Below are 25,600 nucleotides of genomic sequence, written 5' to 3' on the forward strand. Positions count from 1 at the left end.
GGGACAACCATGGAAGCTGGGCAAGAGGTGTTAGTAAGGGTGTTAGAGCTGGTTTTTTACTTTTAGAGTGGTGAAGTCATAACTGTCATAGCACCCACGTCTGTTGTGGGTGCTATGACAGTGAATGAGTTCAAGGCAAAGTATGATAGATACTGTGTGATGGGCATAATGTTTAGGGCCTTCCTTGATGAGCTGACTCCTTGGTGTCGCCTGTAATAATAATAATAATTATTAGTGAAGATAAGAAATTAAACATGGAAGCAGACAAAAGAATAAGCAAAGCAGGGATAGTTGAGACAACTGAATAAATTTATATGGAATATGAGAGAAAAATAAGTCAAAATGCTAGCCTATCGGTATACCAGAAAGTGTTCCAACCAATTTTAACTTAAAAATCTTAGAGCTGGGTTAGAAATAAACAGTTAATCAAAGACTAGAGACCAATACGAGAGGAGAAAAATCAGAGGTGCAAACAAATAACATCAATGGCAGACTCATATGGAAAATTAAGATAACAGGGAAAGAACTTAATATTGTAGCATTCAATAATGTGTAAGCAGAGCTAATCTTAGGTAATATGATCACTTAAACAAAATGGAAACGGAAAGGTTACCAAAACAGTTGTTTGCTGCCAAGATGGCAGGAAAAAGACCCAGAGGAAGAGCACGATCTAGTAGAATGATGTAGTCAGAAGTGCCCTAGAACAGTGCTTCCCAAACTGTGGACCACGGCCCCCTTGGGGACGATAGGTTTTGTTGAGGAGGGGCCGTGAAATAATGAAAACAAATTGAAAATGTTTTAAGACTAAGTAGATTTTTTATCTTAAAATAAATGTATTTATTTTTTATTATTTTATCTTTGTTATTTTTTATATTTTAATGAAAAAAAGCACACATTGGTGCGGGTTCACAAATTCTGCTTCCCACGTATTTCAGCGCTTAATAAATATCAGTAAATATATCCCGATTCATATAAGTTTCATTTCAAAGCAGGAATCTAAGAATTGTAGTTTCAAATATTTCACCTGATATTGACTTTTTGTGTAGCAGTATTGAAACACATCCATCACATTAAATTGTTAATAAACTTCTTTTATGTTTTTAATTCTTTCTTTATTACTAATCGTTTTACATTTCATGTGCTTGTACTGCAAATGTACAATAACAATCTATCTATCTATATAAAAATATGAAATAATATGCCATGTCAAATGTATTTGTAAGATGCTAAAATGTATATTTGCATTTGATTTTTGCAATATTCACTACCATATGTTTTGTATTAAATATAAATATAATAAATATTATAATAATATATGTCTATATTATGATTTTTTTCGAAGGGGGCCGTGAAATATTGTAAATTTTCCAAAGGGGGCCCTGACATCCAGAAGTTTGGGAAGCACTGCCCTAGAATATAGAAGTATAAGAGCTGAAAAAAAATATTGGGGTTCTGGCAAGTGACAGACTAATTTTGAGGAAAACTGTTGATAGACGTTTGTGTCATGCATCCATGAAAGATTGATAAACCTATAATAATATATCAGTACCAGGGGTTGGCTAAGAAATTTATATTTTTTTTTATTATTTTGTGCATTTTTTACTTTATTTTTTAGATAATCCAGAAAACCTGCTCTAGAGATGTAGAAGGTTTTTTCCCACTTGGTTATAAATTAAGTTAAAAATACCAATAAATTATATCCTTGTTTAATCCTTTATCCAAGTGTAAGCAAACATATTTTGCATGTGACATTCATTCATGACTAAGATACTTGTACATAGAAGGTAATGACTTCACATTAATTGTCTTTGTATCCCATAATGTGAAGCACATCCTTTTGGGTGTATATAATGCTATGAATTATGGGAAGGGCCAGTACCCCAACTAGTTTCTTGATACCACAGTTATAAAAGTATGAGTAACAAAATTTTAATTTTAGGATTATAGAAACTGTATGATCTACAAAAGCAAAGAGAAAACAAAACAATGGTTACAATCAGTAATATAAGCAATATTCACAGTTTCAATGCATATATAGTAGCATTTGAAACTGTGAATATTGCTTAATATTACTGATTGTAACCATTGTTTTGTTTTCTCTTTGCTTTTGTAGATCATACAGTTTCTATAATCCTAAAATTAAAATTTTGTTACTCATACTTTTATAACTGTGGTATCACAAAACTAGTTTGGGTACTGGCCCTTCCCATAATTCATAGCATTATATACACCCAAAAGGATGTGCTTCACATTATGGGATACAAAGGCAATTAATGTGAAGTGTGTTGTGTTGTGTGCACATACTTTTTTAACTGAATTTTTTTTAAAAATTATATATAGAGTTACTTTCAGAAAGGGTAGAGGATGCTAATCCTTGAAAAGAAAAACTTGTGCATGCACATTATCAATCTTCTGTTAAATCTGCAATGATTTTATATATTGACGCTAAATATTAAATTAAGGGATAGGGTTTTCATTCATATTTCTCTACGCTACAGCAATCGAAAATATATCAAACATTACATACAAAACAATATGGCAATAACTGTTACTGTTATCAGACATTTTTGATTTTATCTACAAAAAGGAAATTCTAAATCATGCAGCATCAACAGGTTTCCAAATGCAGATTTTGTATAAAGCTTCATGATATCTTATTCCACCTTTTTCATCTCGGTGCTTTCCAAAAATAAAAAGAGATTAAACTGGTAAGCAAGATTTTTCTTGGGCAAACTCTGAAAAGAAGTCATTTCTTTCTTTTCCCGTGAACACACAGGATACAGTCATAGGATATAGTATGGCAAGGAAGGCAACGGGAAAGCACCTTGCTCATAGTCATTTCCCTAGTATGGTAACATACTAGTGGAGGTAGCATATAGCTAACCCCCACTGGCTATATGACTGAGGACTGAGGGAATAGAATAGAATAATCTGTTTTTAAGAAAAGGAGTGCTTGTAGAAATTATCCTAATTGTTCATTATTCACACACACACACACACACACACACACACACACACACACACACACACACACACTGTTTTCCTATCTTTGGTTTTGATAGTAAGTACACACCACCATTTGAAATATGCCTGCCCAAACCACAAGCACAAGACAATTTCTCATGTCCCACCTCCCAAGGGCAAATGCAACATGAAAAGATTTGTTTGTGCTGTGAATAAGATGTAATGAAAAGAAAAGTCAAATATACACTAAGACCATGCAATGGACAGTGAAAATTTTGTAAATATGTTGCTCACAAAGAGGAATCCAGTCAGTTGTCCATACATGGGCCTAAACAGCTCTCTTACATATCACCATACTCAGACTCCCTTGCACACTGTGGCAGAGTAAGTAGCTGTTACTTCATCTGCTGCCTGACCAGAAGTCTCCAGATTCACTACCATCAAGCTTGATCCATTGTGCCAACTCTAGCATTAGGCCTACAGAACTGCCATACCTTTAAATAATGGAGGAGAATTCTGAGTCCATACAATAAGTTTGGCATATCCTAGAAGATGCAACCCATACTGTATATATATATAAAGGGGAGAGAACTAGGGCCATTGCTCTGATCAATGCATTGATGAATTAGTGAGCCATGAGTGATTTACCAACTAGATGTCTAGTTGATATTTCCTCCAACTAGGAAAGATATCACTATACTTGCTTTTGTGAGATCCCCCAATTGTGGAAACAGGTCATAACATAAGGAGGATTTGGTTGATTGCAAAAGGCTATATAGTGCACATCACTTTCCCTTTTGGTAACTATGCAGGATTTCTCATGCTCTTCACAGCAATACACAGAAACACTTGTCATATTGCTTTTGATAACCCAAAATTGGCTATTGACTTTCAATGGCCAATTCTGAGGAACAAGGAACATTACATAATGATGAAAATGCTTGATAAATGGCATTTAAATAATAAATTTTAACTTGACAACCTACTGTGGCATTTAATAAACACATTTCCAATTTTAGTTATAAAGCTCACCAGTCTATCAATTGAAAAACAAAACATTTATTACCTATAGCTGCAAGAAAACTATCAAACATTCTAAAAGGAATCAGTGGCTCTTTCATATCTCTGAAAAACATTTTTAAAGCTCCAGTTAACACATGAACATCTTCTTGTTCCTTCAAGCCAGAGTAATTATCTAGGGAAGAAAATATGTTTAATAACTGACAATAAAATTAAATGAATTGAATATAGCAACAACAATTAATTATTCCTAATTTGAATTAAATGAGTACGACACATTGAGTAACATACTTTACGTGTTACTACTCAGTAGCATATATAACCCAACAATATGTATAAAATATTGTATTACACCGACATAGGATAAACTTTGCCTAAAGAAAACAACATACCAGCATTTAAGTGCAACACTATTACTGACATGTGGCAGCATTTTTCTTCACTTTCAGCGTGTTTAATTTTGTCTTAATTTTATACCTTTCCTGTTGTAATACCAACCAGTAGTGTTTCATGGGGTGCATGCCAATCTTATTATATAATGACATCCAACATCCGATCAAAAATATCTGGACATCCTTTTGTAGTAGTGGATAAGGCTACATATGGCACAACCATGGCTCATACAGGTAGCAAAGAGTGACACAGTCTTGCAATCTTCATAGACAAACATTAGCAGTGAAATGTCCATAGTGAAGAGCTCAGTGACTTTCAATGTGGAACTATCACAAAATGTTACCTTTGCAACAAATCAGTTCAGGAAATTTCTGCCATGCTCCATGCCCAAATCAACTGTAAGTAATTCAGGCATGGTCACCTGGTCACCTTTCTCTTCATAAATCAACTGTAAGTGGAAATGTCTGGGAGTAACAACATCACAATTGCAACCTAGTAAGCTACAGTAAAACAGCTGAGTGCGAAGTGCATGACATGAAAAAATTGCCTGTCTTCAGTTGAAACACTAGCTACTGATTTTTTAAATAACATGGGTTTCCATGGCAGTGCATCTGACCTGAGTCTAACATCAGCAACGGCAAAAAATCAGTAGCTAATGTTTCAACTGAAGACAGACAATTAACCAGATAGGAATCAGATGGATGAGTAATAATATTACGCATGAGCTGTAGAAGAAGAAAATGCTGTGGAGGGTATATAAAGAGAAAGGTGACCAGCAAACTGATGAACAGCACAAAGCTTGGGCTAGAAAGGTGGCCAGCATGGCAAGGAAGGCGAAATCAGATTACGAGAAGAATCTAAGCAAGCATGCCAAAGGAAATCCCAAAGAGTTCTTTCGTTATGTGGCAAGTAAGAGGAAGAATGACTATGGAAGATCAACCTTAATGAGTGATGATGATGATCACAAGAAGACAGAAACAGATAAAATAGTTGAGTTACTGAGTTTACTGCTTTAACATGTGATTGACACTGATGTGGGAACAGAGTTGGATGAATTCGAGGTTCTTAGGATATTGCAGAACATGAATGTAAATATAGCTGTGAGATTATATGGGATATTAGCTAAATAGAACTGGCAATGCCTCTGACTAGGCTCTTTAATTTAAGTCTCAATTCTGGTAGCGTTCCAAGGAAGTAGAAAGATGGCAAAATAATTCCCCATAAAGGAGGTTCTAAGACTACAGTAGCAAATTATAGACCAATATCTCAGGTGCAGCGGTAAAAGTATTAGAAAAATTGGTCAAAAAGAGAATTCAAGAATGGGCAGAAAAACATGATACTGTAGGAGGATATAACATGGTTTTATGAAGGGTTGTCATGCCTTAGTAATTTACTAACTTTTATAATAGAGTAATAGCTGAGTTGGAAGGCAAAGCAGAAGTGGGACACGTCCAGAGTGGTAGAGGACAGAGAGGAATACTGAGAGAAAAAGCGAGAAGAAGTTGTTGCAGGTGAAGGCCATGGCATATCAAGACCTTTATGATCAATTAGGAACAAAGGAAGGACAGAGAAAGCTATATTGATTGGCAAAATGTAGAAACAAGGCATCAAAGGACTTCGTACATGTGAGGCAGATAAAAGACTCTGGATAAAGGGTATTAAGGAGGGACGTGGATATAAGAAACAGATGGAGAATATATTTTGCAAGGCTTTTGAATAAAGAAAATGCAAGGATTCACAGAGAAGATGGGGAGCCTAATGACGGGATGGTGCAGAACATTAGTAGAGTGGAAGTGCAGGAAGCCATAAAGAGGAAGAAGAATGGAAAATCGGTTGGCCCTGACAAGATCCCAGTGGAGGCATGGAAGGCACTAGGGGAAGTGGGAATTGACCTGCTGTGGGACCTGTTCATAAAAGTTTGTCAACAGGAAAATATACCTGAGGAATGGAGGGAAAGTACTCTTGTCCCCATCTACAAGAGTAAAGGAGATGCCCTAGACCAGTGCTTCCCAAACTTCTAGATGTCAGGGCCGCCTTTGCAAAAATTAAAATATTTCACGGCCCCCCTCGAAAAAAAAATCGTAATAGAGAGATATATTATTATAATATTTATTGTATTTATATTCAATACAAAACATACACAGTGAATATTGCAAAAATCAAATGCATATATTACATTTTTTGCCTCTTACCATTTGGTTCTGAAGACGATGCGGGCTGTTCTGGTAAAATATGAAATACTGTCTTCTTTTTTTTTTTTTTGAGTCTGTTTCTGCTTCTTCTGATTGTTCGCGGGAATTTTTTTTAATTTTTTATCAGCCACTTATCCATCTCAGGGTTAAATTTTTTAACGTAGAATAGATCAAATAATATCACCACTTAGCGATACTGGCACACCACAGACTGATAACATGAAATTAGTGAATATTACCTAAATAAGGGAATCCCCGGACCAGGAATATTTTTCTCTTTTGTGACTTTTCTCCCTTTACGGTAATTAAGCCTAACACGAAACAGACAGCAAAGGCAGATTATTAAAACGTGCATATGATTGGTGCGGTATTAACAAAAGATCGTGTAACCGAAAGATAAAAGCATAGCTGACAATTGAGTTGAAATGCTAACTCTCTTCAACCGAATTCCATATGTGAAACTGCCATAACATTCATTATATATATATATATTACTTAGTTTTAACACTTTTACGAATTTTAACACGTTCGGTTGAATTTTATTGCTGCCTTGTGAAATCGAACTCGCACACACATCTAATTAATAACAATAGTTTTTAGTTAGATACTGTGTTTGCCCATGCAACATATGGTTTTGTTTCAGCCTATATATACAGCATAGTTTCTGTATGAGGGAACATGTGATTCATTAATTAGTGTGTTTTTATCCCAGTTGTCTCTAACTGCACTATTTGTTGAGAAATATATTACACTGACTCCTCATACCATATTCACTGGCATAATAAAAGTACTTGTTTTTATTGCCTCTGCGGGAGGGCACGTTGTTTACCACTGCAAGCGAGTTACTATTTCCCCACATGAACTTGCTTAAGCTTTTTTTTTTTTTTATGTGTGAAGTATATGCGAAACTTTTATTTGTAACAGAAAACTAGCTCGGATGACAGTGATAATATAAAACGAGTTTTGATATGTATATAAAGTCAATATCAACAGTCCCTGATTACGAACGCATGATAAAAGGGACAGGAAGATTTGGAGCTTCCCAGGAGAGCATTCGAAGTAAATACAATTAACCACTGCTTTGAAATTAAACATATGAATAAGCAATATTTACTAATATTCATTAAGTTCTGAAATACGCTGGAAGCAAAGTTTGTAAACCAACACCAATGTGTGAATTTTTCCGTTAAAATATAAAAAATAGCAAAAAAGAAATAATAAATAATAAAAGTTAAATACGTTTGTTTTAAAATAAAAAAATCTACTTAAGTCTTAAAACATTTTAAATTTGTTTTCATTATTTCACGGCCCCCCTCAACAAAACGTGCGGCCCCCAAGGGGGCCACGGCTCACAGTTTGGGAAGAGCTGGCCTAGACTGTAAGAATTACAGAGGAATAAAGTTGATGTCCCACAGAATGAAGATCCTAGAGAGGGTTCTTGATGGAAGACTGAGGAAGGAGGTGGAGATTGCAAAGGGGCAACTTGGCTTCATGCCTGGTCGATCGACGACAGATGCTATCTTTGGGTTACGAAAGATGATGGAAAAGTTTCGAGAGAAGCAACGGGAGCTATACCTGGTATTTACTGATCTGGAGAAAGCGTATGATAGAGTGCCAAGGCAAGAAGTCGGGAGGTGTTTGAGGGAGAAGAAGGTACCAGAGAAATATGTCAAGTTGGTGCAGATGTATAGATATGTGAAGACAAGAGTTTGAACCTGCCTGGGGGAGAGAAAAAGTTTTCCAGTGACAGTTGGCTTGCATCAAGGGTCAGCATTGAATCCGTTCCTATTTAATATTGTTATGGAGGTAGTGACGGAGGAGGTGAGAGAAGACGCACCTTGGACAATGTTGTGTGCAGATGACATCGTGCTGTGTGCAGAATCAAGAGAAGAAGTGGAAGCTAAACTGGAAAGTTGGAGGAAAGTACTGAAAGAGAGAGGTATGAGACTGAGTATATGTGTTGCAATGTGGATGGCAACCAGGAGACAGATCTAGAGCTGGAAGGAGATGTCATCAGGATGGTCAGTGACTTTAGATACTTAGGTTCAACAATGAAAGAGGATGGTGAGGCTGAGAAGGAAGTGGGATGCAGGATATAAGCAGGATGGAAGAACTGGAGAGAGAGAGAGAGAGAGATGGCTGGAGTGCTATGTGATAACAGGATGCCAATCAACCTAAAAGGCAAAATCTACAGGACAGTAATGAGACCAGCTATGACGTATACTATGGATACTGTGGCCCTGAGGAAAAATAACATTAGCAGGATGGAGGTCGTGGAGATGAGAATGCTTAGGTGGATGTGTGGTGTGACCAGAAAGGATTGTCTGAGAAATGGCTATGTAAGGGGAACGGTGAGAAAGACAAACTTAGGAGTTGAACTGAACGAGTTGAAAGACAAACTTAGGAGCAAAGATACAGGAGGCGAGATTAAGATGGTTTGGTCATGTGATGAAGAGGGAGAAAAAGTATGTGGGAAGAAAGGTCATGCAGATGGATGTGCAGGGGAGGAGGAAATGCCGATGGCTAAAGAAGAGATGGAGGGAGATGGTGGAGGAGGACTTGAGGATGAAGAACTTGGATGTAGTCTCCTCCACAACCTCCCAAGACAGGAGGTTGTGGAGGAGACTCACCACAAACAGCAACCCTACTTAAGTGGGAAAAGCTGCAGAAGAAGAAAAATAGCCGAGTTGAATAAAGGATATGTTACACAATGATTTTGCAATGGCATTTGACAGAATACTACATGGAACTCTGTTACGTAAATTAGAACAAATGGGGATGAACATGACACTGGTTAAATGGATAAGAGGATGGCTACTGGACAGATATCAAAAAGTGATATATGGAAGGGCAGAATCAACACAAAAACAGGTGACTAGTGGTGTGCTGCAAGGTTCAGCACACCACTAGAGGAAGCAACATTAAATTGTATACCTAAGTAAGGAGGATTAATCAGATAGGAGTCAGATGGATGAGCAATAACATTACGCACGAGCTGAAGAAGAAGAAAATGCTATGGAGGGTATATAAAGAGAAAGGTGACCAGCATACAAAGGAATGAAGGGCTAAAGTATGAAATCTGGAAGAAGACAAAGGCACTTTGGAGGAGAGTGACTCAGTTAATAAGGACAACAAAAGTGCAATATGAGTAGAAATTGACAAATCAAGCAAACAAAAACCCTACAGAGTTTTTTAGATAATGTGACAAGTAGAAGGAAGAATATTATGATAAGATGATGTTAATAGATGAAAATGGTAGAATGGTAACTGCTGCAGAAGACAGACGTTGAGGTATTCAGTGATCAATTTATAAGTTTCTCATGATTTCATCCTCAACAGGATTAAATCATGAACTTAAGTATAGAGGACATAGGAGATGATGGCTTAATTGTGAGTGGGCAGGTAGTATTTGAGGAAATAACCTTGATGTTAATAAGGTGATAGGATTTAATGACATATCAACACATCTTAACGGAATGTTCCAGGCAATTGGTAGTAACATTGGTATGCCTATTTAATGAGTTTTACAATAGCACAGGTCAAGGTGGTGATAAATGGCTGTAGCTACAAATTACAGGACAATCTGTATATCTGGAGTTGTAGTGAAACTAAAGAGGAAAAGTTTGTTAAAGAGAGATTATGTTTTACTAACATATTTATGCACTGTAACAAGGTGAAAAATACCTTTGACAGGGGAGATGCACATACAGTGGTATAACTTAGAATTCACAAAAGATTTTGATAGACTGCCATATGGCAAACTGTTAACCCTTTCACAACCATGGGACATATGTATCCCCACATAAAATCTTAATTTTGAATGTAAACCAAAATAATGTCAATATTTTTTTCCAGCAAATGCGTAATCTGGAACGTATTTTTGATAATTTTATTACTGGAGACCCTACGTTAGTGCCACCTGTCAAAAGAAAGTTTTGCAGCAAATTGTATGGTCAAAGCATGGCGTATTCAGAACTTTTCATAAGTGTTTCTGCATAGAATATTATTTGTTATATGTTTATGATGTAATATTTTCATTTGATGATAAGTAAATAATAGTATTATGTTTTTCAATAAAAGTTTGAAATAATATTCCATAAAAACTAGTAAAAACATAAAGGGACACCGTTGTTCCTGCGGACGTAAAGGGGCGCATTTTACTAGTAAATTACTCGTTATTGTAATCGGTGTTTTTTTTTTTTATTATTTATTTTACCCACTTTTGTATTTTATTTGTCTTTTTATCATTACAGACATGTCGAGAAAAGGGTGTAAGCAGTTTGAACTGAAAAATAGCGAAATTTTGCAGTGTTTAGTAGAGAAAATAGTGATAATGAAGATGCACTAGAACTCTATGAGGAACTAGGTATTTATAACTCAGGATGTGGATGCACATCCTGAGTTACAAAACATTCATATGGAAAAAAAATACATACGTACCAAATAGCTTTCCTGATGTTGATTATATCTTCGGAGAAGTTCAGATTTGTGGAGAGAGAGAGATGAAGATTTGTTGTTGATGCCCATTGAAATTTTTTATTTGACTACTAACTTTGAAGATTTAGTTAGAAAAATAAGAGTTGAATCTATATGGTACGCTGAGCAGAATGGAAAACAATACATAGTCAATGATGATGAAATGAAAGCCTACTTCAGTATGAATTTGGTCATGGGTTATCATGTTTTGCCATCATTGAGAGATTACTGGTCTATTGATCCAGATATGGGTGTTCCCTACATTGCAAATGTAATACCTAGAAATAGGTTTGAAAATATCTGCAAAAGCTTACACTTTTGCAACAATAAAGACCAACCAGATAGAAATAGCGCTAACTATGTATTTTATATATACCTGATTTTATATGACAGAGAATATAAAATCATGCCTGTAATCAGTGGTGAGCTACAAGGGGCTCGCTCGAGCCCTTTGTTAAATTTTTCTCAAATTTGCAAGCCCCTTGTTCTTCTTGTTTAATAATCTTGTAGGAAATAGAAAATAACACCATGGAATGTATACATGCTACTATAATTTCTACCTTAAATTCATATGAATTTTCTGTTAACTATATAAAAATCATTTCATTGCATTTTGTTCTGATGGAGTTAGTGTAATGTTAGGAAACAAATCAGGTGTTGCAATCAAACTGCTACAAAAATTTCCCAACGTTGTGATTTGGCATTGTGCTCATCATTTACACTTAGCATTAGGCGATTTGATAAAAAAAAAAAACATTAAAGAAATAAATCATTTTGAAATATTTATGGATAAATGATATGCTTTTTATCATCAATCACCAAAAAATCAACAAGAATTAAATACGATTGCAAAAGACCTTGGTATCGAAATTTTAAAGATAGGCCATGTGTGTTTGGACCACGATGGGCAGCTTGCAGTTTACGAATGGCTCTTGCTTTGTTGAGAAATTACCCAGCTTTATGCAAGCATTTTGCATCGAATGATAAATAAGGGCTTTATAAACCTAATTCTCAAACTGGAATTTTTAAAAGATCTAGCGTTAATGATTGGTATCCTACAGGAATTATCATATCTGTCAGAAGCTCTATTGCAATATAAGTATTATAAGGACTAAGTTAGCTTTTTTTTTTTTTTTGTTCAAAGGGCTTGCATCATCAATCGGATGATGCAAGCCCTTTGTTCAATTTTCCATAGTTCACCACTGCCTGTAATGAATCATCTGAACAGTTCTTTTCAAAAAGCAATGAATAATCACAATCCATTGATGAGCATATGATAAAATTCAAGGGGCACAATATTATGAAACATTATATCAGAAATAAACTTATAAGATGGGGTTTCAAAATGTGGTGCAGAACTGATGCTAAAACAGGCTATTTGTTTGAATTCAATCCACGGGGAAAAAAATCATCAGAAACTGAATATAGGTTAGGCAAATCGGTAGTGCTGGAGCTTACAAAAAGTAGTGAAGGCTTAGGTTGTGAGGTGTACTTGGATAACTTTTTTTTTTTTTTTAACTCACCCATGCTGCAATAGGAGTTGAAAAACCAAAACACCAAGGCATGTGGGACTGTTCACCCTAACCGAAAGCATCTTCCGAAGTCTGCACCATCAGATAAACATATGAATTGAGGAGATATTTATACTGAAAGTTTCGATGATATATCGTACGTAAAGTGGATGGACAACAAGTCAGTACATCTTTTGAAAAACTTTATATCGCCTATACTTGCGTCCACTGTAAAGTGGCAAAAGGCAGGATCTGCTGAAAAGATTGACGTAAATTGCCCCGAAATTGTCATAAAGTATAACAAAAACATGGGCAGTGTCGACCTTATGGATCAGCGCAAGGTGTGCTACGAACTGGATCGTAAATCAAAGATAAAGTACTACCTCCATCTATTTTTTGATCTTCTGGATCTCTAGTATCAGACAGGTCATAGCTCTATCTTTGATTGGTGATTTCTCTTTGAAGAAGAGGGCCATACCTACGACGGTGACAAGTACAAAATGTTTATTTCTGAAACGTTCCATGCCTTCACATCCCATGATGAAAGCAAATACACATAAAATGTGTAAACTGTGCTAAGAGTAAAATTGAAAATCCTGCTAATAACACTTGCACTACATGTAACGTTCACCTATGCTATAACGACAGACATTGCTTTACTGAATACCATAACTAAAAGACTTTATTTGCTCATTTTCATTTATTTATGATTATATTGTATCTTTTTTATGTCCATTGTTGTTTTTGTTGATTTATGTACTGTTACGTTTAGTAAAATGTAGTTGAAGCCCATACATAAATGTTAGTAATTTTAATTAATTTGCAACCCTTTAACGTCCATTGGGACTCACGTCCCATGAAATTCTATAAAACCTACGATTTTTTCCTACATAATGATGATGTTTTATGTTAAATAGATACTGAATAATCATTTTAATACCTAAAAACTTTGTATTACTTCATAAGTCCTTCTGGTTCTGAAAGGGTTAAATAAATTGAAATTGATGGGATTGGATAACAGGCTTCTGAGTTGGATCAGTGGCTGTCAGATAGGTATCAGAAAGTTGTATATGGGGGTGCAGTATCCCAAAAGAGGAAGGTCACTAGTGTTCCTCAGGAGTCAGTTTTGGGACCATTGTTGTTCAGCTTGTATATTATTGATATTGGGATGGGTTTAACTGGTGGTATGCAGCTGTTTGCAGGCGATGCAAAATTGGGAAGAGCAATGCAGAGTCAAGAAGATGTTATGGACTTATAAGACCTGAATAGACTGCATCAATGGGCAGGTAAGCAAGACTATCAGTTCAATGTTGCAAAATGTAAGGTTTTGAAATTTGGTAAGCAGCAATGCAAAGTATACAATTGGTGGGGAAACTTCAAGGGAGGTAGAGGAGATGAGAGATCTGGGAGTAGTGCTGGATAAGGAAATTCAGGGTTATTATTAATTTGACATGGAAGGGATATTTCATAGAATGAGAGAGGGGAGGGAGGTAGAACAATAGGCCATCCCTGGAAACTGTATAGGGGGGGAGGGAGCAGAGCAGTGAGGAGAGGGTTCTTTACATTATGAGTGGTTGGTGAGTGGAATGCATTGCCTGAGTATGTTGTGAATGTAGATGCATTAAATATGGATTTTTAAGCATGGTTGGATGAGCTTTGTTTGTGATAGTGTGTACCTCTCACGATTAGTCTCAGATTCCATGGAGGTCAGATGTTTGTAATAAATATTTCAGTTTTTGCATGAGAAGAAAGCAAGATGAAGACTTCGATGAATGATGATTTTTCTTTTTCTTTCTTTTTTTTTAGAATATCCTTGGTTCTCCAAGAACCAATGAATTTTAGCTGAGAGATGAAAGATTAAAATGTGATGGTGAAATTGTTTGGATCAGCAGACGAAAAACAATAAACCAAAGAAATAGGACTTAAAAATCAAGGTCATCCCACTTTGTATTATCATAATGACAGGCAACACCTGGATGAGAGTGGAAATGCACATGTTGTTCTATGAGAAAAAAAAAAAAAAAAAAAAAAAATAGCTACAGTCAGTACTGGAGATTCTGTAGGGATTCAGAAAACAGCTGATTCTTACCAATGGAAAGGTCCAGTTTCGATGAAAGGAGCAAAAACACATGTTCAGAAAATCGAAACGATAACTGACTGACTTAGAAGGATCACTAGTGAGGATGAAATTAAGAATGCTTGTGGTCGAGATTTATAACCGTGCTTTATGGCATAAAGAATACTAGAGAAAAATAATTAATTTATTGAACTTATTTTGTTGGATTTCCAACCAGTATCCTCAGAGCACAAAATTACAACTGTGATAGACACATACCATGCTTAACCCACACACCAGAAGATATTTATATAAGCAATTACACACCATCACCCATCCCAACAGTATGGCATCCTCAAAAACACAGAGCCAGGGCTATTGTTTCAAATGACACAGTTCTTGCTACTGAACTTACAGTATCTTCACAACACTTTTAGCTAATGGCTAAAACTCCCATAAAATATTGCATGCTTCCCCTCTCACAAGATCACAGCAAAAACTATTCCCATCCCTTATATTCGAGGTACTTCAGAAAAGAGCTGAAGTTCCCTACAAATATAATCCCCGTACCACACATCCAACTAGCAACTTTCATCTGTTATACTAATGATCAGCTTCATCCTCTTGCACATCCTGAAGTGCATAAAGTTCCTTGTGCCTACAACTTAGCCTACTTTGGAAAGATAGATAGATCTGTTAACATCTACTTTATGCCTAGACAACAATGGATATAGTTTTTATGTTGTTCAGAACATAAAATTTATGATCATCTATGGCAAGTCAGAAATGGTTGATTGAGTGGTTTATGGTTTAATGGTGGAAGGACAACAAAGGACATACTAAGCCATTACCAATGTTCACAACAGTAGACAAGGTAATAAAAATATAAAAAAAATAAGCAAGCTACATAAGTAAATAACATGTTATGCAAAAGAAATTTTAAAGAACTGATCAGTGGCATATATATATGTACATTACATTTTAATTATGTTTGTATAAATTAATTATTTTTAAAAAGTTAAAATTTCATGTAAGTTGTGAATTGAGTGAATATGGCTCTGCAAGTTACTAAAAACTACATTATTTTCTTGAGTGAAATGCTGGTACTTCAACAGAACATGTCAAATGGTAAGACAAGTCTTGCATTGTTCACACATAGGTGGGTCATCGGTCCTCAATAGACCTCAGCCAGTTACTAAAAATTGCATTGCTTTCTTAAGTGAAGTCATACTTCAATAAAACATAACAAATGGGAAAATAATTCTTGCATTGTTCACACGTAGGTGGGTCATCGGTCCTGAATAGCTAAGAACATGTATTGAGTGTGACCTATGAGGAGCCTTGCAAGAACAACTTCCTCTCTTCTGTTTCTACAACTTAATTTCAGGATTAATTTCATGAAACTTACTTGTCAGTCTTTTAATATGATGGCTGCCATTGATTAATTACCTATACTCTTATTAAATGTCTGTTGTCTGTATAGGGAACTGACAAACACTATGTGGAAAAATTCCTTCTTTCTATGGAAAAAGCATGACTTGACCTAGCAGTTACATCTGCAGTCACATTTCCCTTAATTTCAATGTGGCTGGAAATCCAGCACAACTGAGCATAAAAATGAAGTGTCTTCATTTTCTCCAATAACTGTAGGACAACATAAAGCAATGAATGTGAATTGTACATAGAAGAGGAGATGACCTGTTGAGAACTCAATGAGTCTGTACAAATCATACATTTTTGGTAGCAGTTTCTTTTGTGTACAAGTAAAAACTGAATGAAGTGCAGCTCAGCAGTATAATACTGCATTCGAGTGGTAGCTGAATGGATACAATGCAGTCAGGAAAAACAGCAGCACAACCACGCCGAGGTCTCAGATCAGAACAGATGGGTAAGAAATCACAGTGGTGCTCTGCTATTTGCACATTTAACGACTGCAGGTATGCTGATGATGGAGTATGACAGATCTCCTTAGCTAGCACAGCGAGAGGCTATACGACAGAGTGGAAACCTCTTCAGTGCTGGTAATGTTATCAATATTCATGCTAACAGCCTGCATAATTTCTTTCATAGATATACCAAATAGGAGAATGGCAGTCTGTTGTGTGTAATAATGAACTTCCCAATGTAGGAGAAGCAGACAGAGCAGGTTCATTTGCTATGACATAAAGACTTTGAATAAGCAATGTGTGAATTGCACCAGTACCTACCTATCTGTATACGCTGATGATGGATAGTATCCAACCAATGAAGCGTTCTCTCCCGTGCAGACTCGGGAACCAGAATCAAGCTTTGCTTGAACAATGTATGATAAAGGCAGAATAAGGAAAATTGATCTGTACCCCATTCTGTAGAGCAGTGCTTCCCAAACTTCTGGATGTCAGGGCCCCCTTTGCAAAAATTAAAATATTTCATGCCCCCCCCCCTCGAAAAAATCGTAATAGAGAGATATATTATTATAATATTTATTGTATTTATATTCAATACAACACACACACACACCGAATATTGCAAAAATCAAATGCATATATTACATTTTTTGCCTCTTACCATTTGGTTCTGAAGACGATGCGGGCTGTTCTGGTAAAATATGAAATACTGTCTTTTTTTTTTTTTTTTGAGTCTGTTTCTGCATCTTCTGATTATTAGCAGATTTTTTTTTTATTTTTTTATCAGCCACTTATCCATCTCAGGGTTAAATTTTTTTAACGCAGAATAGATCATATAATATCAACACTTAGCGATACTGGCACACCACAGACTGATAACATGAAATTAGTGAATATTACCTGAATAAGGGAATCCCAGGACCAGGAACATTTTTCTCTTTTGTGACTTTTCTACCTTTACGGTAATTAAGCCTAACACGAAACAGACAGCAAAGGCAGGTTATTAAAACGTGCATATGATTGGTGCGATATTAACAAAAGATCGCGTGCAACCAAAGGATAAAAGCATAGCTGACAATTGAGTTGAAATGCTAACTCTCTTCAACCGAATTCCATATGTGAAACTGCCATAACATTCACTGTATATACAGGGTGTTCGGGATAAATTTGACAGTTTCGTAAGGAAAAAGAAAATCTTCTTTGTATCTATTAAATTTAATGAATTGACAAAAAAACATTACAGGCAGAGTTAATTACAATACTATCAACAAGATTTACTCAAAATAACCACCATTAGCATCGATCACAGCTTCAATTCTGCTTCGGAACCTCGAACAAGCTGATGCTACAGTCTCCCTGGGAAGGGCCGCAAAAACTGTTTTAATTTTATCCATTAACTGGGCTTTTGTATTACTGGAAGTGCGATTGGTGTCTTTTTCAACTGCGCCCCATACAAAATAATCCATGGGGTTAAGGTCTGGGGAGTTTGGAGGCCAAACATTTGGACTGGTGAAGTCGTAGAAATTTTCAGACAACCATTTTTGACTTTTCCCAGAGGTGTGGCAAGGGGCCGAATCCTGCTGCCATACATACGGCCTACCATTGGCTACCCTTGTTATCCAGGGCTTGACTACAGTTAGCAACTCCACGAACAAAGCCCGAATTCCAATGCCAGGGTTCTTCAACACCTGTTCCTGCAGATTTGCGAGGAATTCTGCTGTACGAACACAATCAGATCGTCTGCTAGGGATCTTTCTTCTTGCTACATCCTCGTAGTCACCATTGCAAGTCTCTAGTTCATGCCTGATTGTTTTTACTGTATTCAGGGAGCATTGGGCAGCAGTCGTAATATCCTTATTTTGATGGCGGGCACGAATCATCATGATACAAGTTATTCTCTTCCATGATTCAGGTGGGTTCCAGCTATCCATCCTTTCTGACATCTTGTATATGAATGAAGAAGGGTCCAAACTTTTAAATGAAGAGAAGTGTGTGTTAATACATGTAACTTACGGAAAAATATAATTAATTATAAATATGTCAAATTTATCCCGAACACCCTGTATATATATTACTTAGTTTTAATACTTTTACGAATTTTAACAAGTTCGGTTGAATTTTATTGCTACCTTGCGAAATCGAACTCATACACATCTAATTAATAACATTAGTTTTTAGTTAGATACTATGTTTGCCCATGCCACATATGGTTTTGTTTCAGTCTATACAGCATAGTTTCTGTATGAGGGGACATGTGATTCATTAATTAGTGTGTTTTTATCCCAGTTGTCTCTAATTGCACTATTTCTTGAGAAATATATTACACAGACTGCTCATACCTTATTCACTGGCATAATAAAAGTACTTGTTTTTATTGCCTCTGCAGTATAGTGGCTTTTAGGGAGGGCGTGTTGTTTACCACTGCAAGCAAGTTACTATATCCCCACATGAACTTGTTTAAGCTTTTTTTCATGTGTGAAGTATATGCGAAACTTTTATTGGTAACAGAAACTAGCTCGGATGACAGTGATAATATAAAACGAGTTTTGATATGTATATAAAGTCAATATCAACAGTCCCTGATTACGAACGCGTGACGAAAGGGACAGGAAGATTTGGAGCTTCCCTGGAGAGCATTCAAAGTAAATACAACTAACCACTACTTTGAAATGAAACATGAATAAGCAATATTTACTAATATTCATTAAGCGCTGAAATACGCAGGAAGCAAAGTTTGTGAACCAACACCAATGTGTGAATTTTTCCATTAAAATATAAAAAATAAAAAATAAATAATAAATACTCAAAGTTAAATACGTTTCTTTTAAAATAAAAAAAAATCTACTTAGTCTTAAAACATTTGAAAGTTGTTTTCATTATTTCACGCCCCCCCCTCAACAAAACCTATGGCCCCCAAGGGGGCCGCGTCCCACAGTTTGGGAAGCGCTGCTGTAGAGGATAAGCTGTAAAGGACATTCAGTACTCTTTTGTATGTTTCTCTTAGTTGATGAATCAATGCAGGAATGTAAGCATACTGTTGAAAATGATTCCAAAGAACTTAGCTTTCATTGCAACTGGGACAGGTTGTTCCATCCTTAACTCTGGATCTAGATGAAGAGTGCATTTTCCACAAAGTATACACAGACAGTTTTTTATGGGAAGGGAAAAAAAAAAACCTGAACTCATTATCAAGACACCATGTACAGATACAATCAACTGCTTGTTGACGTTGCCTTTCAGTGATCCTCAATTTACATGAATGAAGGTAAATTGTGAAGTCATCAACATACACAGCACAGCATACTGTGGGAGGAAGTTGTTAACTAATTGAGTTTACTCTGATGGCAAAGAGTGTCACACTTAAACAGATCCTTATGGGAACATCCTCTTCTTGAAAATATGGCAAGGATAATGTGCCCCCACTTGAATTTGGAGGGTTCAGTTAGATTCCCCACATTATAGAGGTTGTTTAATATGGCATATCAAGGTGTGTCATAAGCTTTTTCCCTGTCAAAGAAAATTGAAACCAAATATTCTTGTTTCAGGAATGCATCATGTATACATGTTTCTGAATAGACCAAATGGTCCAATGTTAAACAGTTTGCACGAAAGCCACATTGTGTGTGTGTCAACATCAAAAATTGAGGTGGGTAGAGAGCAACTGTTGAGATAGGAAAGCTTTCCCCTAAAGCGTCTGCAATTTCTTTAGGTTCAACAAGTATACATTTTGAGTGTTCCAGGGTAGATGAATGTTGTGTTCTATACCTACCCTCCATTTTCCAAATTTTATTCTGTACAATTTTTGTGCTGATTGTAGAATCCAAGATTCTTTTTGACTAACATGCAATGTAAAGTGATTTGGCTGGTGCATGTTCATAAGCTGTAAGATTTGATATATTAAGGAATCTACAAAGTATATCCCATGGTATGTCAATCTTTTTTTGGTTGCTTATGGCTTTGCACACTGTGGAAATTGAGGCAAAGTTTATGGAAATGCAACTGTCACTGCCAAGACAATATAATCTGTTACTTACATCACTGCTTCACTGATAAATGTTCAGATGACTGCATCAGCATTAAATTTTGTAAGATGGGAAAATATATTCTGGTTAGCCTGGTCCTTGTGAGGATATATAATGTAAAACATAGGGAAAATGACTACTTCCATAAATATTCTTTTCGACATCTCACATGAGCAGTGGAAGAATGACAGGGAGCAGATTGTGAACTCTTTTACAGAATAGTAGGTAGGCATATGAGAGAATATACTGTGTCCATTATTAAGAAGAAAGAAAGGTCATTATTGTCAGGCATACACTCAACAATCTAGCACTGCCCATTCATGTTAGCACTATCCCACCGAGTACCATTTCTACTGTCTATTAAAGTCACCCATAAGAAATATGGGATGAGGTAGCTGCAATATGAGAAATTATCACAGTCAGTCTGTGTTAACTCAGAACTTAATGGTAAATAAATGGAACATATTGTAATAAGAAATCCCACTGAGCGGCAGATGGCTACCACTTCAAGTGCAGTAGCATCCAGTTCACTAAGATAGCAACCTGTAAATGGACCTGTTCCATGAACATATCTATTTCTAGGTCTATCCTTATGAATAAAAGTGAAATGTCTTAAAGTGGGATCCTCAGCAGGTTTTAAATGTCTCTTAGATAGAAACAGAGGGGTTTTGTGTTTCTGCAGAACCTTGATATCAATATTTCAGATGAATCCATAACAGTTCTGCTGTAAGAATTTTCCTATTCTTTTGGCTTTGTAGATTTATCCAACTTCTGAGAGGTTGAGTCCTATCTTTGGCTTGTGTTTGTCAAGTGATTTCAGAAAGTATGAAAGCCAAATGTCCTCATCCTCTGGAGAAATGTTTAATACATCTGATGCATCAGATTCAGATGTTGTATTTAGTTTATGTCTGGTGAATAAAGTATTCATTTATTGTGTGGGGATGTCAGGTAGTTATCCTTTCACTGATGTTCTTGCTATGGTTTTCTTGACAAGTGGGTCCTCAATGAGTAGGATCACCTTAGAAGATTCTCATTAGTGAGACCATAATAGGGAGGGCAACTAAGGTATTCCCCAAAGAGAACTCATGGTCATAAAGTTCAGGTATGCTGAAATTACCAGATGGTGGAAGAGATATATCGGTTGGTGTCACTGATATTTTCTTAACTGCAAACTTCTCACCATAAGAGGATTTCAGGATAGCTGTTGTGATGGATGGCTAGCTTCCTCTTTGCATTCTGATATGAGATATTTTGTGTTTCTTTTTTTGATCCTTTGGGTTTTGGCATGCATGAGAGTAAGCTGGATGGTCTCCCTCACAGTTGACACATTTAGATTTATTTGCAGAGTAAGATTTATTGTCATGCTTTATTCCAGAAGTTGGTAAACTATGGCCCGAGAGCTGAGTTAGGCCCACTGCCTATTACTGTATAGCATGCAAGCCATGGATGGTTTTTAAACAAATTTCATGACAGAATCATGAAATGCTGTTTTAGTAACCACACAGTAGTATTAATGTGATACAGCCTTCCCCCCCAACCATTCCAGATGCCCAACACACAATGTTCACTGTATCCTTTTGCCAGAAAGAGATCAGAAAAATACTGTTCAAATTAGATACAAAAACGTCTCCTGCCACTGATGGCATTCCTCCAATTGTCCTGAAAGTTCGTGCACCAGAACTGACTCCCATCCTATGTCACCTGTATATACTTTCTTACTCCATTGGTATCTATCCAACAGCCTGGAATTTGGCTTACATTCGACCCATTCCCAAGAAGGGTGACAAGACGCTGCCATCCAACTACTATCTCACTCACCAAAGTCCTGTCTAAAGTAATAGGAAAAACCATCAATTCCCAACTCCTATACCATCTTGAAGGCAATCAACTAATAAACAACCATCAGTATGGATTCAATCGCTGCTGATCAACAGATCTACTCACATACTGTTGTCACCCATCTCTGGACATACCATGAAGAAGTTTGGCAAATCTCAAGTGGTTGCACTTGATATCTCCAAAGCTTTTGACTGGATCTGGCACAAAGGCAGCAAACTGCCATCATTTGGTCTGTCTCGGGACTTCTGTAGTCGGATTGCCAGCTTTCTGTCCGGACGCACACTATGTGTGGTGATGGATGGTTCCTTATCCTCTCATTATTCAACTAATGCCAGGGTTCCAAAAAGTTCTGTCCTCTCACCAACCCTCTTCCTGCTATATATCAATGACCTACTTCAGTTGACCTCCAACCCAATACACAGTTTGGCAGATGACTGCACTCCTCTCTTTCATTTGATAAACCTTACTCTACACAACTCTCACCTCAACCTATGGAACATCAACCACCACCACCACCACCTCCCTCAATTCTGATCTCTAAGCCATCCTCCAATGGGATTCAGATAACCTCTCAATTTTAATGCTAATAAAACTCCGTTCTGTATTATCTCTCAAAACAAAGAACCATTTTCTCCCAGTATTATTTTTGACAACACTCAAATTTCAAGATGAGATGAGATTTCTCTTCTTGGAATTACCCTGACATCAAGCCTCTCCTAGCATAAACATATCACAACCACTGCATCCGCAGCATCTAAAAAACTAGGATTTCTCTTTCACTCAAGATGTTATTTCACCCCTGAACAGCTGTTAACCTTATACAAATCACAAATCTGCCCAGCTATTGAATCACATATGGGGTGAGGCCCCACTAAAAGCTCCCTCAAAATTGTTAACTCAATACAGAAGAGAGCAATTAGACTTATTAATTACACATGTCTTACCAACCTCTCTTGTATGGGTTCAACATAAAAAAACAGCCATGCTCAATTGTTTGCATATTGTCTATGGCTACTTTTGCACCACATATATGGTTACAGAAGTGACTATATGTTGTACTCTTGTTGGCACTGGTGACACTCACATGTATAAATACTAACTTGACAGTGTTTTGAGTGATGCCATGCATTTCATGAGTTTACATCAGCGAGTGTTGGAACATATTTGTTTATATTCAAATAGTTTGGAAAAGACATGTACCATGATAAAATGCAAAACCTCATTTACAGACAAGACATATGATAAGCATGGGATCATCAGAGCAATTGATTTTGTTGACTGAAAACACTAACTCTGAATCCTAATTATTTTCCCTCTTGGTCCATAAAATATCTGAACATATAATATTTACTATTAGGCAGTTCTCAAAAAAGTTTCCAGCCTCTGCTCTATACTACCACATCAGGCAAAGGTGGTAGAACAACAACAGACAGTTTGGGCACATCCATATTTCTAGCATTTAAATAATGATAGTGGATTAGGGATATAGAGCCTAACCTGGCAGTTGAGATATCCTGCTTTCATGAATGTTGCAGGGATTGGATGTATCAAATGTAAAGATTATATTCCTGGTTGTAACTAGGTGGCCATCGTAATGCATCAGAATGCACCTCACACCTGTTACTCCTTGATTTTTCAACTTTGAACATATCATGCCTGTAACATTCAGGAGATTCCATTCTGATATCACACCTCTAGAATAGTTGAATTTTGTGAGGTGCTACTGTAACTGGTATTTTCCCCGCCCACTATTGTTGCCGTCATGTTTCAAGAACATCACCAAAATGTTGTTGTTTTTAAGCTGTTTTGGGAGATCCTACTGGGCTTTCTTAACCTTTTTCACATTGACTTTTTACATGCTGCATGAATGATGGAAAACAATCATATTTATATGTGTTAGATGGCTTTCTTATATTTCTGTTGATGTATCAACAGAGAAATAAATGTATCAAATGATGTATCTAATAGTATCTAATAGTACTGTGCTTGGCTGTGGTCTTGTGAGGACCCTGGAAAATTTGAAAAGTGATTTTTATTTTTGGTGCCACCTAATCACCACCTGTCATAGATGTTCACTATATGCAAGTAATAAATGCACTTAGAAGTGGAATGCTAAGGTTAATCCAGATGTTCACCAGCACTGCAGTAAGCCTTAGGCCCTGTTACTGGGGAAATGTTGATCCTCATAGGCAAGCTCACTAACTGAATGATCCTCACCATTATTATTATGATTCTCCTCCTAAGACCCCATGTAGTCAAAGGCTCATCAAAGAGGTCCCTTCGTCATATACACAGTTCATCACACATTGCCTTAAATATATTCAAATTCTCTAGAGACACCACACTCTCAGACAATGTATTCCAATCATTCACAACTCTCCATGCAAAAAACCTGCTTCTCGCTCCCTTGCTCATGCCCTTCTTATACAGCTTCCAGGAATGACGTCTTGTTTTTCCCTGATCTCCCACCATTTTATGAAAAACCTCTTCAGCGTTAATCTTATAGCAACCCCTTACCAACTTGTCTCTATCATATCACTGCTCTTCCTCCTATCCACTAGATTCTGTAAATTGCATGTTCTCAATCTTTCTTTAGATTCAACATTTGAGAGATCAGAAACTACCTTAGTCAATTGCTTCTGGACCCTTTACAACATCTCTTTGTCATTTTGAAAACCAGGTGACCAAATCTGTGCACGATAGTCCATATGTGAATCAATCAATGCCTTATACAATGTAACCAGAATCTCCTTACTTCTACAAGTCAGTGTCCTCTGCATCATTCCCGGAATTCGTTGTGTTATCTGCACAGTTTCGGCAATGTGTCCTCTAAATCGTAGATCCTTATCCACCATCACTCCAAGATCTCTTATTTCCTCCAGCTCCAAAAACAATATATCCCCACCTAGTTAAATTCTACATTCCATCTTTTTTCCCCAAATTTTAAAACCTTACATACTGTATCGCTGAACTGGCATTCCCACCCCTGTGCCCATTCACTCAATCTATTCAAGTCTTCTTGTGAGGCCAAAACATCTGCTTTACTCCTCATAGTTCATCCCAACTTTGCATCATCTGAAAACAACTGAATACTCCCATCCAAATCCTCCCCAATATCATTAACATACAGGTTAAATGACTCTAAAACAGACTCCTGAGTAACACCTAGTGACGTGCCTCTTCTGAGATATTGCTCCTCCCATATACAACTTGCTGATACCTATCAGATAGCCACTCTTCA

The 25,600-nt window shown here is 36.6% G+C and overlaps 1 protein-coding gene across 3 annotated transcripts in view; it reads right to left on the bottom strand.

Moving 5' to 3' along the window:
* LOC150094438 (rho GTPase-activating protein 12-like) overlaps positions 1-25,600 on the bottom strand; it is a 413,607-nt gene that overhangs the window by 38,933 nt on the left and 349,074 nt on the right. For all 3 annotated transcript variants that reach the window (XM_090412339.1, XM_090412341.1, XM_090412338.1), the window contains one exon: positions 4,031-4,159. In XM_090412339.1, coding sequence (XP_090268465.1) covers positions 4,031-4,159 — 129 coding nt within the window. The remainder of the gene's footprint in view (positions 1-4,030; positions 4,160-25,600) is intronic.

Source organism: Typopeltis vanoorti, chromosome 22 (genome assembly GCF_054136105.1).
Source record: "Typopeltis vanoorti isolate ZY-2024b chromosome 22, IOZ_Tvanoo_1.0, whole genome shotgun sequence".
Classification (NCBI taxonomy): Eukaryota; Metazoa; Arthropoda; class Arachnida; order Uropygi; family Thelyphonidae; genus Typopeltis; species Typopeltis vanoorti.